Source organism: Stomoxys calcitrans, chromosome 1 (assembly GCF_963082655.1).
Source record: "Stomoxys calcitrans chromosome 1, idStoCalc2.1, whole genome shotgun sequence".
In the NCBI taxonomy this organism is placed as follows: domain Eukaryota; kingdom Metazoa; phylum Arthropoda; class Insecta; order Diptera; family Muscidae; genus Stomoxys; species Stomoxys calcitrans.
Window position 1 is genome coordinate 70,889,383 of NC_081552.1, and position 15,452 is coordinate 70,904,834.

General features: G+C 38.9%; 1 protein-coding gene across 5 annotated transcripts in view; it reads left to right on the forward strand.

The window, feature by feature from the left end:
- The window catches only part of LOC106090278 (uncharacterized protein DDB_G0287625), a 214,353-nt gene that overhangs the window by 182,918 nt on the left and 15,983 nt on the right, over positions 1–15,452 (forward strand). For 4 of the 5 annotated variants that reach the window (XM_059369867.1, XM_059369873.1, XM_059369879.1 and 1 more), the window contains 4 exons: positions 10,559–10,634; positions 10,870–10,953; positions 11,129–11,190; positions 11,380–11,577. In XM_059369867.1, the coding sequence (XP_059225850.1) occupies positions 10,559–10,634; positions 10,870–10,953; positions 11,129–11,190; positions 11,380–11,577 (420 nt within the window). Of the gene's footprint in view, positions 1–10,201; positions 10,338–10,558; positions 10,635–10,869; positions 10,954–11,128; positions 11,191–11,379; positions 11,578–15,452 lie in introns of those variants that run through there. The other variant, XM_013256413.2, reaches the window with a different exon arrangement.

The window sequence follows — 15,452 nt, forward strand, 5'->3', positions numbered from 1 at the left end:
AACTAGCTAACATTTACTTCTTGGCCTAGTGGATTTAGCTATTGGACATCAATGGGCAATGCGAGAGAGCTAAACCTCAATTTTTCAGCTTCGTGGGGACACCAACATACAGGTGGGGGTACGAATATTATACAACATTTGCCATGTGGCAGTCAGGCCTCTTTACAATCTTCTTGCTAGAACCCCATATCGTGTGTTTGGAGCTTTGGCCATAGCTATGGATGCCTTAAATGGCAATGGTGACTATTAAAATTGAATGTGTGCTAGTGCTGTAGTGCATGGTGGACTGATGCCCTCCCTGTGATTTGCCATTACGTTATGGCAAAAGTAGGCTAATGTTGTTGCCTGGCATGGGCAATGGATTTTATGCCACTGCATTGTGGTTGTCATCGCCCCAATTGTTGTTGGGTGGTGGTGGTGATGTTGGCATGCCAGAGAAACCCTATAGTTTGCTGCTTTTGCATTTGACACATAAAAAGTCGACAATGCGGTTAGTTTTGGGAGCTGCAAGTGCCTATGTAAACCTTTTCCCCCCTAAGGAGTACCAATTCCCGTTTTTTTGTGTTTTTTACCTCATCGTTGAGATACTAGCATACTTTTCTCTTTGCTTCTTATTTTCGTTTTCTTTTCCTTGACTTTTCTTAAAAGTGCATTATGCGTAGATTATTTTCCAAGTTATCTTTTGTTTGTTATTTTCTTCTTGCGGTTGCTTTGTATTATTAAATAGTTGCGGTTGTTTGAATAACAACAAAGTTGTGCACTCTCTGGGATTGAATTGGAAGGAAGGTGTGTTCATTTGCATTCTTTATGTCACAGCAGGGCTCAGTTTGTTGCTTAAGTCTTTTGTTTGGTGTTGCATTACATTGCATCTTGGTGTTTTTATGCGTTCAACATCGTTTTGGTAGTTGATTATCTGGCACAGATGTTAAGGTCGAATTCTTAGGCATGACATGTGACCCGAAAAATGTTTGTTGAGTTGAACGAACAAAAATGTTGGTGTGCTAAGAATTTCACCAGAAATATTGATTGTGTTTTAGTTTTTCTCTTTATGGGATTGCCGAAAATTCCCTGCAAATTTGTAACCGTGGGAATTTTCGGGTGATTAGAGATGTTTTGGCAAAAATATTTATGAACCCCAGGATCTTGCGATAAATAATAAGGGTGGATAGAATGATCCAAAATACAGTTTAGGTTAAGTAAGGTAAGGTTGAAAAGAGGGTGCGAATATCAATTTGCACCTAAGCCTCTATTCGGCTTGTTGTGTGATCTTGACACAAAAAAAAAATCCATGCAACTAACAAAATCGTTAACCAATTAACGACGAATGGGTAGAAAAATACCCAAGAGTAGAGCAGACTTAGGAAAATTCTAGCTCAAGTCAAGAATGGGGTATCCTAGTGAAATTAAGATTGTCGTAAAGTAAACGAATAGAACTAGATATTTAAAAAATTTCCGCGTCATATAAGGTAATGTTTTGTAGGAAACTTGGCTTGTCGAAAACTCAAAAGAAAAATTCTTAAAATTCTTAGGAGTCAGATTTCTATAATAAAAACAAGTAAAAACGTGCTAAGTTTGGCCTTGCCGAATCTTATATACCCTGCGCCATGGATCGCATTTGTCAAGCTCTTTGCCCGGTATCTCTTTATATTGGGTTGCCCAAAAAGTAATTGCGGATTTTTCATATAGTCGGCGTTGACAAATTTTTTCACAGCTTGTGACTCTGTAATTGAATTCTTTCTTCTGCCAGTTATCAGCTGTTACTTTTAGCTTGCTTTAGAAAAAAAGTGTAAAAAAATTATATTTGATTAATGTTCATTCTATGATTTATTAAAAATGCATTTACTTTCTTTTAAAAAATCCGCAATTACTTTTTGGGCAACCCTAGATCAACAAAGGATAATGGATAATAATTCATGTACTATTGGAGCTATATCGGGGTTCTCGTATATAACGATTCGGGCCGTACTTGGTTTAGATGTTGTTGGAGAAGTAGAAGTCACTGCGGACAAATTCAGCCAAGAGGTATAAGAATTAAGAGCTACTGGGGCTCAAGAAGTAAAATTGGGAAATCGGTTTATATGGGAGCTATATTAGGTTATGGACCCATTCAGACTATATTTGGCACGTATGTTGGATGTCATAGGAGAAGTCGTTTTGCAAAATTTCAGCCCACTCAGGCATGAACTACGCCTCAAGAAGTGGGGCTCAAGAAGTGCAATTGCAATCGGGAGATCGGTTTATATGTGAGCTATATTGCTAAGAATTCCGCCCCCTACAGGCTAAACAAGTATAATCGGGAGGTTGGCTTATATGGGAGCTATATCAGGTTTTAAACCTATTTGGACCATACTTGGCGCATCTGTTGAGTGTCATAGAAAACGTCATAGTAATGTTTCAGCCTAAACGGATAAGAATAGCGCTTTCTAGAGGCTCAAGATATATAATTGGAAGATCGGTTAATATGGGAGCTATATCAAACCGTGAAAAGTAATAGGAAGTATTTTTGGAAATTTTCAAGCCCCAGGTTTACTCCATACATGGCACAGTTGTTGGAAGTCAAAGCAAAACAACTCATGCAAAATTTCAGCCAAATCGGATTAGAATTGCGCCATTTAAAGGCTCAAGAATTCCAAAAAGTAGACCGCCATCCTTTGGTGGAGGGTATAAAAATACTTTTATAGCGATAAACTTAGTATTTTTAACAGTAGGTCCGATTTTACGTCAAAGTCATTTAAATCCACCTTTCTTCGTTTAATGCTCTTAATGTATTGGGAATATTAGTTGTTGTAGAAACATAGTGGCTTTTTTAATTACTTTTAAAAACTTTTTAAAAATTTATTAAAAACAAGTAAAAACGTGCAATGTTTGGCCTGCCGAATCTCATACACCCTCTAGCATGGATCGCATTTGTCGAATTCCTTGCCCGGTATCTCTTCTTAGGCAAACAAAGCCAAAAGTTCAGCCAAATCGGATAATAATAACGGCCCCTAGAGGCTCAAGAGGTAAAGGTCCCAGATCGGCTATATCAGATTTGGACCATACTTAGCACAATTGTTGGAAGTCATAACAAAACACCTCATGCAAAATTTCAGACACATTGGCTAAGTATTGCGCCCTCTAGTGCTCCAAGAATTCAAGACCCAAGATCGGTTTATATGGCAGCTATTGGGTTGCCCAAAAAGTAATTGCGGATTTTTTAAAAGAAAGTAAATGCATTTTTAATAAAACTTAGAATGAACTTTAATCAAATATACTTTTTTTACACTTTTTTTCTAAAGCAAGCTAAAAGTAACAGCTGATAACTGACAGAAGAAAGAATGCAATTACAGAGTCACAAGCTGTGAAAAAATTTGTCAACGCCGACTATATGAAAAATCCGAAAAATCCGCACTTTTTGGGCAACCCAATATATCAAAACATGGAAGAATAAGTCTATTTATAATTCCAACCGACCTGCACTAATAACAAGTATTTGTGAAAAATGTCAAGCGCTTAGTTTTACTCCTTCAAAAGTTAGCGTTCAAAAGTTAACGGACGGACATGGCTAGATTGAATTAAAATGTCATGACGATCAAGAATATATGTACTGTATGGGGTCTTAGACGCATAGTGAATATATTAATTTTATCAAAATCGGAGAAGGGAATCGAGGGTCAGGCGTCAATTGTTCTCTATACTGTGCCCCTTAATCGGCTCATATATGGTATTGTGTCCCCATCTAAGTGTTGGTGTCTGTTAGCCGCGATAGCCAGGCAATGACATGGGAAATTGCTACAACATCTCATCTTCTTCCCTACATGTTCTACGCACAAATCACACGATCTTCCATTCTGCTTGCTCCGATATTGTCTGGCACCCAAACCATGCGGGTCGTGCCATCCTCACAGAAGTCTTTAATATATATCTTTAATATAGTCAAAGACTGTTCGTGACCTTAACATCCGGTTTGTTATTGCCCTGATGTCCAGTTTACTGTCCGTAAAGATGTTCACACTCGGCGTACTCGCATTTACAACATACAACCTCACGCATTCCCTGATCGCCCGGATCTCCACCTGCAATACCGTTTTTTTGTAGTGGTGTGTTGTACACTGAGGTGGCCGCCCTTGCTGAAGAAGGACTTTACCAGGTCAATCCGATGCGTACAACAGGCAGCCATAGGATTACGCAAGACCGTATTGTATTTAGCCAGTCAGAAACAGATCTCAGTCTTTAGCTTTGAGCCATCCGTGGAGCAAAAACTTCCAGATGGCAATACCAATGTTCAATTAAACCAAGACTGTGCCACTGGCACCAAAACTCACACTCGATCTCAAGTGTCGTCTCAGAAATCCGATCGGAAACCTTTTCCATTCCTTCCAGGTTTCCATTCTACCGCCTCGATTATATCGCGATGGTGGGGCCTTCTCCTATCCTCTATCCATTCTCCTATCCCATGACCCCAGTGGGTGCCTCACACTTAATCCGTGTGTCTATGGGTCAGATATCTAGAATAGTCTCCAGTGCCCTAGTGGGCGCTCATGTTCTCAGAATCTGTTGTTTATACCTATGTTGCACTTTTTTTCCAAAACAGTCCACAAAACTACTGCACTATCCTCGGATTCAGGCCCCCTTTTGAGCCTAGGGCCCGTCTACATGATGCCCAATATCTGTGAAGCTTCTCAATACGCTGCTGAATCTTAGACTTTCAATTCAGATTCCTGTTCAAGATATCGAAATGGTTCAGTTGTGGAAACTTGATGCGTCAAATTAGTAAACCTTCATCTATGTCATCTTCAAGAGCCTTTTGGCTGATTCGAATCCTTATACCTAAGAAGTATTTTAACACCATCTGTGTAGCAGACAGGTTCAAATCCTTTCTTAGTATGCAACCTTAATAGGCTATTTATGGTCGTCACCCGTAGGTAGCGTAGCGAAAAATGTGGCATGCCCTGTGCCACTTTCTCCCTTATCTTTATGTCATGGGAAACATAATTTATCATCCTGTTTCTTAGCATATGGTTTATTCAGTCTGTAAGACCTAGTCCTCCTAGGACAAACTACTAAATTTCCCATGAACATTCCATACCGGTGAAGTATTCCATCGGGTCAATCCGGTTCTTACAATCGGCTGCATGGGTACAGTCGGTGTTTGTATGTAGTATGGTTCCCGAGAAATCGGGATTGGAAAAAAAGGTAGGACAGACAAGATAAATATTTATTCTTTAATTTTTTCTATTTTCTATGGACTTTTCTATTTTCTTGTTTTTAAAAAAGTACTATATTTTATCCGTGGCTTATTTTATGAAAAATCGTAACAAAAATACTACAGAAAACTTTTTGAAAAAAAAATATTCTTTCTATATTGTTCTATAGAGTCAGGCCAATCCGCCAAAAATTGTGTTATCAATATAAGTTAGTAACATACAGCCAATACATACATGTAAATGTTTGCCAAGTCACTGATGCGAAAACGCAACACTTATCGAAATTGGGTTAAGGAACAGGGGATACTTCTCGCATATCGATGAGTGCAGTCCGATTAAAGTTTAAGCTCAATGATAAGGGACCTCGTTTTTTATGCCGGGTCCAAACGGAGTGCCGCATAGCGACACAACTTGGTAGAGAAGTTTTAACACAATGTTATTGATGTTCAGGCCGGGTCTACCTGTTACTCGTCTAAGTATTAAATCAGTGTGTTAAACGCTCCCTCGATGTCAATGCATACCATCAACGTGTACATGTTGGCATCGAAGGATTCTTCTTTTCTATGCACAACCTCGTCCAGGACAGTCTCCACCGACCTTCCCTTGACAAAGGCATGCTGTTTGTATTTGGGCATTTCGCTGGAGGTCCTACCCTTTATTATGGTATCCAAAATACGCTCCATGGGTTTGTGTTGAAAGGACGTAAGGCTTATAGGTCTGTAGGCCTTGGTGTCGCATAACTTGCCTTTTCGAGCTTGGTTATAAATATCACCCTTGTCTCCTGCCAAGCTTTCGGAGCATATGCAAGTCCTAGGCATGCTGCGAAAATAGTGGGCAAATGGCCTCCTTCTGTAGTAGAGCCGGAAATGTTCGACCAGCTCCGATTAACGTAAATGGTTTGAAGCGCCTCAAGGCTTCCTTTTCCATAAATTCCGTAATGATAAGCCATCAATCAACCTCATCATTCCAAAATTCCGATGTGCGTCCAGTCATATCCTGGGGAAAAAGGGTTTTGATCAAAAGCCTCAACGTTGTCTCTGCTCTCACTTCCATTACGTCTACTAACTTTTCAGTTTGGACATGGGTTTTTGACAGAAACTTTTTCCTCATGGCGGCGTCACTATCGACCTTGTTCACAGAAAAGCAGGTCACTATCGACCTGTTCGCAGAAAATCTTTCAGGAAGCACGTTTTGCCTCTCTGATAATCTTATTGTATTTCTTGTGTAATACACATCCCAATAAACTTCCGCTTTTTTAAGACGTGTTCTCCTATAAAGCCTACGGACTTCTTTTCCAATGTTGCGAATCTCCCCGCTCACCCTGGGTTTTTCTTGGTCTGATTTTCTTTCTTGAAGAGGACAACTATCTGCGAAAAATTCCACTAGTTAAGTCGTAATCCGGTGGACATTGTCGTCAATGTCTTCTATGCTTGGACAATTCAAAGTATCTTTCCCAAGTCGTCCTCTGAGTAGTCTTCCGGATTTTGTTCAGTTGGTTTTCAACTTATTCCCGAAACTGACCATACCTAATGTAGCGATGGTCCGAGAAAGAGTTCTCCATAGAGAGCAATCCTGAAGCTCATAGAAACAATTTTCCGAACATATTGTCACATCTAAAACCTCCTCCGTAATCCTATTGGCAAAGGTAACGGTGTTACCAATATTAAGTGTTATTCGACTGTTAGTATTCAAAAATTCTGCCAGAGCTTGGCCCCGCATATTAATGTTGGTACAACCCCACGAAATCTGGTGAGAGTTCGCATTGCATTCCCTTTTTGTTTTGATTCCTCACAAGCCGTTGCAGCATCGACGTGGGTGGCGGTGGCGGTCGTGTTCCAGTATTAGCATAGAGTAATTGGTATGCTATTACTGTTCCTGGTCGTCAATGGCTTCTGAATTAAGGCAATATGAATCTTTTTCTTGCTGATTTTCTCAATCAGAGCGTGTGTAGCCGTCTTGCTCCGGTGTAGGTTTCTCTGGATGACCTCAATCATTGGTCCTCCAATAAATGGGTTTCTTGGGAGTGAGTGATGGTCTCATCGTGGCCTCCCTGTTTTTTAGGCTGCATTGCGTTTCCTGTCACTGTACTGCCTTATGTTTCAGTGACTATTTTAGTCTTTCGCATCTTTAGGAAGTCGGTGATAGTTCTATCGTCGGCTCTGTGTTTGTTAAACTGTTTTGAGTCTTCTATCCTTGCGCTGTCTCTTGTCTCAATATGAGGTTTTTTTGCCTATCCTAGTCTTCCCAATTTTGAAAAAGGCAGCATAGGTCGCGTAGAACGTCATGCCGTTAGTCTTAGCGAAATTTGTCACGGAGACATTGTCAAGGCCCACCACAAGGAGAGTTCCTTCCTCCTCCCTGTGGATGACCTACCATTTCTGTACGACCAACCCTTGGTTTTGCTTGTTTAAGACTTCCACCATGCTTTCCGCTGCGAAACGGAAAAGGTTTGAGTTATGCTTTTTTTAATTTTGATTTTCTTAGCCCATACATTTCCTTTGTCTATTGTATCAATACATTCTGCTAACGCAAAGCGCAACATCAAGATCGGCTCGTTAATCAGATATTCCACCGATGATTTGGTGGAATACTATCGGTTGCATTGCTGATATCGATGACTGCATACGCCAGCTCAACTCGGTGATTCCTGGCCACTCTGGTCCACAAGGGCTTTAAAACTTTTGTATAATATGTAGTCCTATTCACGTCCGCTCCACTTAACGATTACTAAACAAAAACTCTTTTCAATGACAAGGCTAAAATTATAAGCCAAAATGAAATGCAGTAGCTCTCGTCGATAACACTGTATTTATACCCTCCACCATAAAAGGGGGGTGTACTACCGTCGTTATTCCGTTTGTAACACATCGAAATATTGATCTAAGACCCCAGTATATATGACACTTGAAGTCGATCTAGCCATATCCGTCCGTCTGTCGAAAGCACGCAAGCTTTAGAAGGAATAAAGCTAAGCGCTTGAAATTTTGCACAACTACTTCCTATTAGTATAGGTCGGTTGGGATGGGTATAGCTGCCTTAAAAACTGATCTTTAATCTCGTGGTCTTCAACCTTTAGACGGTGAAATTCTAATTCGATTTGGCTGAAACTGAGCTCTTTTGTTATGACTTCCAACAACTGTGCAAAGAATGGTATAAATCGGCTCATAGCCTTATACTGCTCCCATATAAACCGATCTCCCGATTTGACCTCTTCAGCCCCTATAGGGCGCAATTCCAAACCGATTTGGCTAAAGTTTTGGCAAGTTTTATCCATTATCCTTTGTTTGCTTATAAAAGGTCACCGGGCAAAGAACCTGACAAATGCGATCCATGGTGGAGGGTATAAAAGATTCGGCCCGACCGAACTTAGCACGGTCTTGATTTTTCTACAATTTCGTAAAATTTAATTGAGTTAGTGGCGAGTGTTTTGCAAAAGAGATTTGGTCTGCCGCTGCAGTTGTATTACTAAAGAAAACAAGTAAGAGCGTGCTAAGTTCGGCCGGGCAGAATCTTATAACCCTCCACCATGGATCGCATTTGTCGAGTTCTTTGCACGCTATCTCTTTTTAGGCAAACAATGAATAATGAATAAGAACTGTTATGCTATTGGAGCTATATCATGTTATAGTCCGATTCGCACCATGAATGAATTGAATGCTGAACATTGTAAAATTCATTGTGTTATATTTCAGTCCATTCGGATAAGAATTGGGCTTTGTAGGGTCTCAAGAAGCAAAATCGGGAGATATGGCAGCTATATCAGGTTATGTACCGATTTGCGCCAAACTCATCACACTGCATGCAAAATTACAGCCAATTCGGACGAGAATTGCGCCCTTTAGAAGCTCAAGAAGTCAAGACCCAAGATCGTTTATATGACAGCTATATCAAAACATGGATCGATTTGGCCCATTTACAATCCCAACCGACCTACACTAATAAGACGTATTTGTGCAAAATTTCAAGCGACTAGCTTTACTCAAAAATACTTTATGGGGTCTTAGACGCATATTTCGAGGTGTTACAAACAGAATGACGAAATTAGTACACCTCCATTCTATGGTGGAGGGTATACAAAATTTAAGTGAATCTAATCAACCTTTTTCTAACCTTTAATCAAACTTTACCTATCTTTGACCCCCATGTCTTTAGTCCTAGTAAGGGCACATGATTAACTTTCCCTTTACAACTAAATTTCTTAACAGAGCTTTTTATGAAGGCTTATGTAACATCTAGTCTAATCCAATTCGGATCGGTTAGCTGTTTGAATATTTCCTATATCCATGCCAAATATGACTTTCTTTTGATATGGTTTTCCATAAAAAAAACCGCCAAAAATCCATGGATACGCCAAAGTTTGGTTTTCTCAACCTATGCCTGCTTAATTGTTATATTACAAGTAGGGCATTACCGTTTGATGGGCTTTACTTCTTAATAAACTAATCCAACAGCTTTACTTCAGCCAAGTTAGACTCAATGTTTATCAAATTTAATTGAAATTATGTACTCCACATCAACTACTATCAATGAAGGTCCATAAAAATATATATAGCCCCTGATAAACTGATTGATTTTTTAAGCCAAGCTCATGTTAGCCCTTTACGTAAAAAACTCCCATACCAAATTCACTTGCATACATACACATTTTAGTCCGCTCAAGATAAAACGATCCCCCCATTAGACTTGTTGAAGCCCCAGAGGATGGCCATTATGAGCATATTCAATCAAGTGTACAAAAACATAACAAGAATTTGCGAAATTAGCTTGATCACACAAGCATTTGGCCACACTTTTAACAATCACTCTCTTAAAAAGGTCATTATCTTTAGTGCTAATTATATGTAGAGGGATATTTAACTGAATGGGCCCTTATCGCTTTAAAAGCTAATATTTTTTTTAATGAGATGCCAAGTCAGGTAGGTAAGCAGTTCCGCAAACTTGTTTACCTAGAACGGGTAGAATTTCACTTTCATTGAGTGCCTTACTAGAGTTCTGGCAACAAGAAAAATAACTATTTGCTGTTTTGTTTACATAACATTGGAATAGCTGAGCTCTGAAATTGATCTAAAATGCTGTCCTTACGACGTTCAATGGTTAAACGCTAAACAATAGCAAATTAATACCGCCAGAGGGTATCAATAGAGAAATCAAGTTCGTTTCATAAGTCTTTTGTTACAAAATGTTATGGTGCGGGTATTGTAATAATTACCTTTCGCTACACACTCAGACAGACATACACACAATCACAAGCTTTAGCCACATACCATACCACACAAAACATTTGAATTCCATTTATTAACAACAACTTATAAAGTTAATCAACGCATATCTAATTTCTTGTAACATTTTTGTTTTGATTCTCTACTTTCCAGAACATCTTGGAGAAATTTAATCCCGGAGCAAGGCAATTAATTACTGCAGGCAAAGGTTACCTAAAATCATTACATGGTGAGCTCATCCCGTTTGACAGATTTGCTTATGTTTATGTAATTTCTTTTTGAATTTTTCTTGTTTTTTTTTTTTTTTTTAATTTCTGCCTTGCTAACGACTTGAGTAACAAGAAAACCTATGATTAAATGTTTTGCATTTAATACCTGGGATCAATGTGCATAAAATTATTTTAGGATTTAAATACAAAGTGTGTGTTGTGTTTGAGATTTTGTTTTGTCCCTCTATTATGCAGGTGCTGCCACATCAGCTCGTGTATTTAATGAAGCTTTAGCGAAAATTGCCATGAATGCTCAACACAGTGGAACAGGAGATATAGGTAAGAATGTTGAGAAGATAAAATGATATACATAAATTTATAGCATTTTAACCATACTAAGAAGTTTACACTCCACCCTAATATACTACCCATAGAACATACAACTAACATAGCTGACTCTCCTAATATGATTTTTCAATTAATTCACTCATTGTTTTCTATGTTGGCTTTACAGGTGCGGCTTTGCTCAGTGTTGTCAGTGTCTACAAAGAAATTCAAGAACAACAAATGAACATTGTATGTATTTTATCTACATGGGGATGGGGGAACCTGATAACAACAATCACTCCCCCCTTTTTGGTTGTGGTGGGGTAAAGTTATACAGGCTTGAAAATATTTCAAGAATTTCTTAGAAATTATTTGCGTTTTTGTTGCTCTTTGATGACTCTGTCTTCTCATCTTATTTTTCTATATTCCCCCTTACAGCTTAAAGCCTTTTATGTGGATTTATTAGTGCCATTAGAAACCAATTTGGAAAAGGATACAAAAGTTGTGCAACATGAACAAAAGAAATTTCTACAACAGCATAAAGTACGAATGGAATCATTTCAGAAGGCCGTCAGTACCATGAAGAAACAACGCAAGAAAAAAGCTAGTCCCGAGAATACGGAAAAAGAATTGAGAGTAAGTGTGATTTGATTGATTGAGTTGGCTTCCGGTTATGCGGTAGGCTGCTTTTGAAGATGTATGCTGTTAATAATGTTAAAGTTTGTGGCTTAAGCATTTTGTTTGTTTGCAAAAACAAAAGACTTAAGACACAAACCTCAATTTCTCGTATTTTGATTGAAATTATTTATTAAAGCAAACCATAAACAGAGTTACCATTTTTAGATTTTATTCATTTTGTAATGCCGTTTGCAACACTCTGAACCAACGATTTTCCGCCCTATGAAGTATATATATTTTCTAATCGACATAAACTTAAAGATGATCTAGCATGTCTGTCTGTCCGTCATTCTACAGTCCTTAGAAATGAAAATATGGTGCTGAAACTTTTTACGATATGCAGGTTAAGTTCGCAGATGGCTATATTGGATTGGTATTGAGTCCAAAAAAAGGGGTATTAATTATCCGATTCAGCTGAAATTTTGAACAGTGAGTTGTGTTAGACCTCTAGATATTCTCGACATGCCTAGCTTGGGCCGTAACAACCCATATTTAAATAAAACTGCCCTATAGATCGATCTCCCGACGTAAGTTCTTGGTTCCATAAAAGGTGAATTTACTACCCGATATCGGTATTATTTGATACAGTCAGTTGTTATTACTCAACCTCCGTGCAGAGTATGTCCAAATTGGACAATATAGGCACACAATAGATCGATGAGTAAAATGAGTTATTATAAAGCGGTTGCGCTATAATTTGGAACATACACTTTGACTAGACCGCTACATTTCTTGGCGAATTTGGTACAGATCAGCTCATATTTCGATATATGTGCCATATAACCCATGTCCCCATGCTAATCTCTGCCTATGACGCTGAACGCCTGCGATCGAATCCTTGCGAGAACATCAGAAAAAATATTTCATCGGTGGTTATCGCTCCTAATGCTGGCGACATTTGTGAGGTACAATGACATGTAAAAAGGGGTGTCGCACTGCGGCACGCCGTTCGGACTCGGCGATAAAAATGAGGCCCCTTATCATTGAGCTTAAACTTGAATCAGACCGCACTCATTGATATGAGAGAAGTTTTCCCCTGTTCTTTGATGGAATGTCCGTGCGCAAATTTGCATTACCCCCATGTCTCAAATGAAATGATATAGACAAAAATTTCCAGTAGTGAGTTATTTTAGACTTCTCGACATTCTTGCCTGATTTGGTCTAGATTGGACCTTAGCTTGGTATCTATTATATAAGAGAGAAAGTGTTGTAGTTTGTTTGAATTTTTAGTGTTTATATTTATGATATCCAAAGGGAGAAAGGTCCCACCCATTAACTCTAATTTTCAAAAACACTTATTTCGGAGATGGATACACCGATGTAAGCGAAGTTTTGTGTGCACGCTTACGGTGACGTAAAAACACGAAATTTGTTTAAAATTTTGAGGTCAAATAACTGGGGAAACGCTCCTCCCCGATAGCCACCAAAACGGGCAAGTTAACCGATTGGGGCCATATGGGTAGAATCTGGTAAAAAAAAGTGGATACAAGTATCTAAGGGGTTGTCTAACCCCCAAAACCTCCCAGCTGGAGATGTTTACCGATTTAGATCTGGCACATCGTTCCACCAGCAATAACCCCCTAACAGGGCATGCTTACCGATAAGTGCATTATAGGTATAAAACGAAAGGTATTTTGAAGAATAGTAGGATAGTAGAATAGTGAAATGGGATGTGGGATAATGTTGGCCCGAGCTGGCTGGGGGCCGTCGGGCGCCAAGTAACCCCAAAACAGACATGTCTGTCTAAAGAAACAAATTGGGTTGTAAATGAAAGATCTACTGGTATGAATGCTTAGACCAAGTATCAGGAAACCCCCTACCAGTAACCGTCTTACGGTCATGTGAGTCTACCAGGACTATGGAGATCTCAAATGTAAGGTCTATGGGAATAGATTATGAACCTGATTTTAAATTTGGACTAAGTGTTTGGGGGCCATCCTTACCAAAAACATTAACTGTACCGACGAGTTCATCTCTGGTTGCTGGAGTACAGGTCATCGGGGGCAGGGTCAGTCACAGAATTTTATTTGTGTCAGTGACAGAGAGAAAAAAGGCAAGGTTTTTCGTTTTTGATATATTTCATTGAGCACGTATTACTTATCATGGAATTGAATGGAATTTAATTAAATTTTAATTTTATTAATTTTTTTTCCTGTTTGCGCTCTTTTATTTCGATCTTAAAAAGAAGATGTGCTAGGCCTTAAGACATCATTCTTTAATTTTGCCCAGATCGGTCCAGAATTGGATATAGCTGCCATATAGACCGATCAGAACAGATTTGCATATAGCTGCCATATAGACCGATCTCTCGATTTAAGGTTTTGGGCCCATAAAAGATGCATTTATTGTTCGATTTCGCCGAAATTTGGGACAGTGAGTTGTGTTAGGCCCTTTGACATCCCTCTTCAATTTAGCCCAGATCTGTCCAGATTTTGATATAGCTGCCATATGGACCGATCTCTCGATTTAAAGTCATGGGCCCCTAAAAGGCGCATTTATAATTCAATTTCGATGAAATTTGACACAGTTATTTATGTTAGGCTTTTCGACATCCGTGTCGTATATGGTTCAGATCAGTGTTTATTTGGATATAGCAAAAAGACCAATATTTTGTTCTACAAAATTGAACAATGGCTTGTACTTGTTAGACCACTCAATGCCCGTGCCGAAGTTTCGATAAAGCTGCTATGTGGGCATAAATCATGCATTTTTCACCGGATTATGACGAAAGGATTTTTACATTTACTAAGGGATGATTTTAAGAAGATTGGCACGAGAGATGCTTTTATAATCCTTGTGCTAATATACAACTCTCCGACACATCCAAAAGTAAAATTAATTAAATTCAGCCGATGGACCAGCGAGCAATATGAAGCTATAAATGCATTCAGATACAGATATGACAGAAAACATATATCCGATTATGCAACAGAAATATTAAATGTAGCAAAAGATTTTGCCATAGAAAATATGGGACGAAAGTTCAGTTTTCCAAAATACAGAAAATTTAGAAAAGTGCATGAAATCTTCATTTAAATCGATAGTGAGGTCCATAAAATTAAATGTTTGAAGATTATTTCATGCAAATGTTGACCGTGACTGCGCATCAAATGGTCCATCCGCTTAGTCCAATGGCATACTCTTTCTAAGATTTCTAAGATTTCGGCCGGTATCTCACGCGTAAATAATTCAATGTTGTCTTCCAATGCGTCAATTGAAGCGGGCTTGTCTGTATAGACATGAACTTTGACATAGCTCCACAAAAAATAGTCTAAAGGCGTTAACTCGCTCGATCGCCCAATTGACCGGTGTCGAACATGAAATAAACTATTCACCGAACTCGCCTCTCAATAAGTTTATTGTTACTCGTGCTGTGCGTCGTGCGTCTTGTTGGAACCACACGTCATGCAAGTCAAGCTCTTGCATTTTTGGCAAAAAAAAAGTTGGATATCATCTCACGTTAGAACCCACCATTCACAGTTACGTTACGATTCGCATTATCTTTGAAGAAGTACGGTCCAATGATGCCACCAGCCCATAAACCGCACCAAACTGTGACTTTTTCCGGATGCATTGGTAGCTCTTGCAATGCTTCTGGCTGATCTTCACTCCAAAATCGACAATTCTGATTATTTACGTACCCATTGAGCCAAAAATAAGCTTCGTCGATGGAATGGAAGAAGCGCGCGATGAACTTTCTTAACAACAATTTGCACGCGTTGTTCGTTTGTAAGACTCATGGTTAAATTATAGACCAAACTGAAGATGTTTGAAAAAATCAAGCACGGCGTAGACAAAGTGGCCACATTTGTTCATAAAAGTGAACCAACACG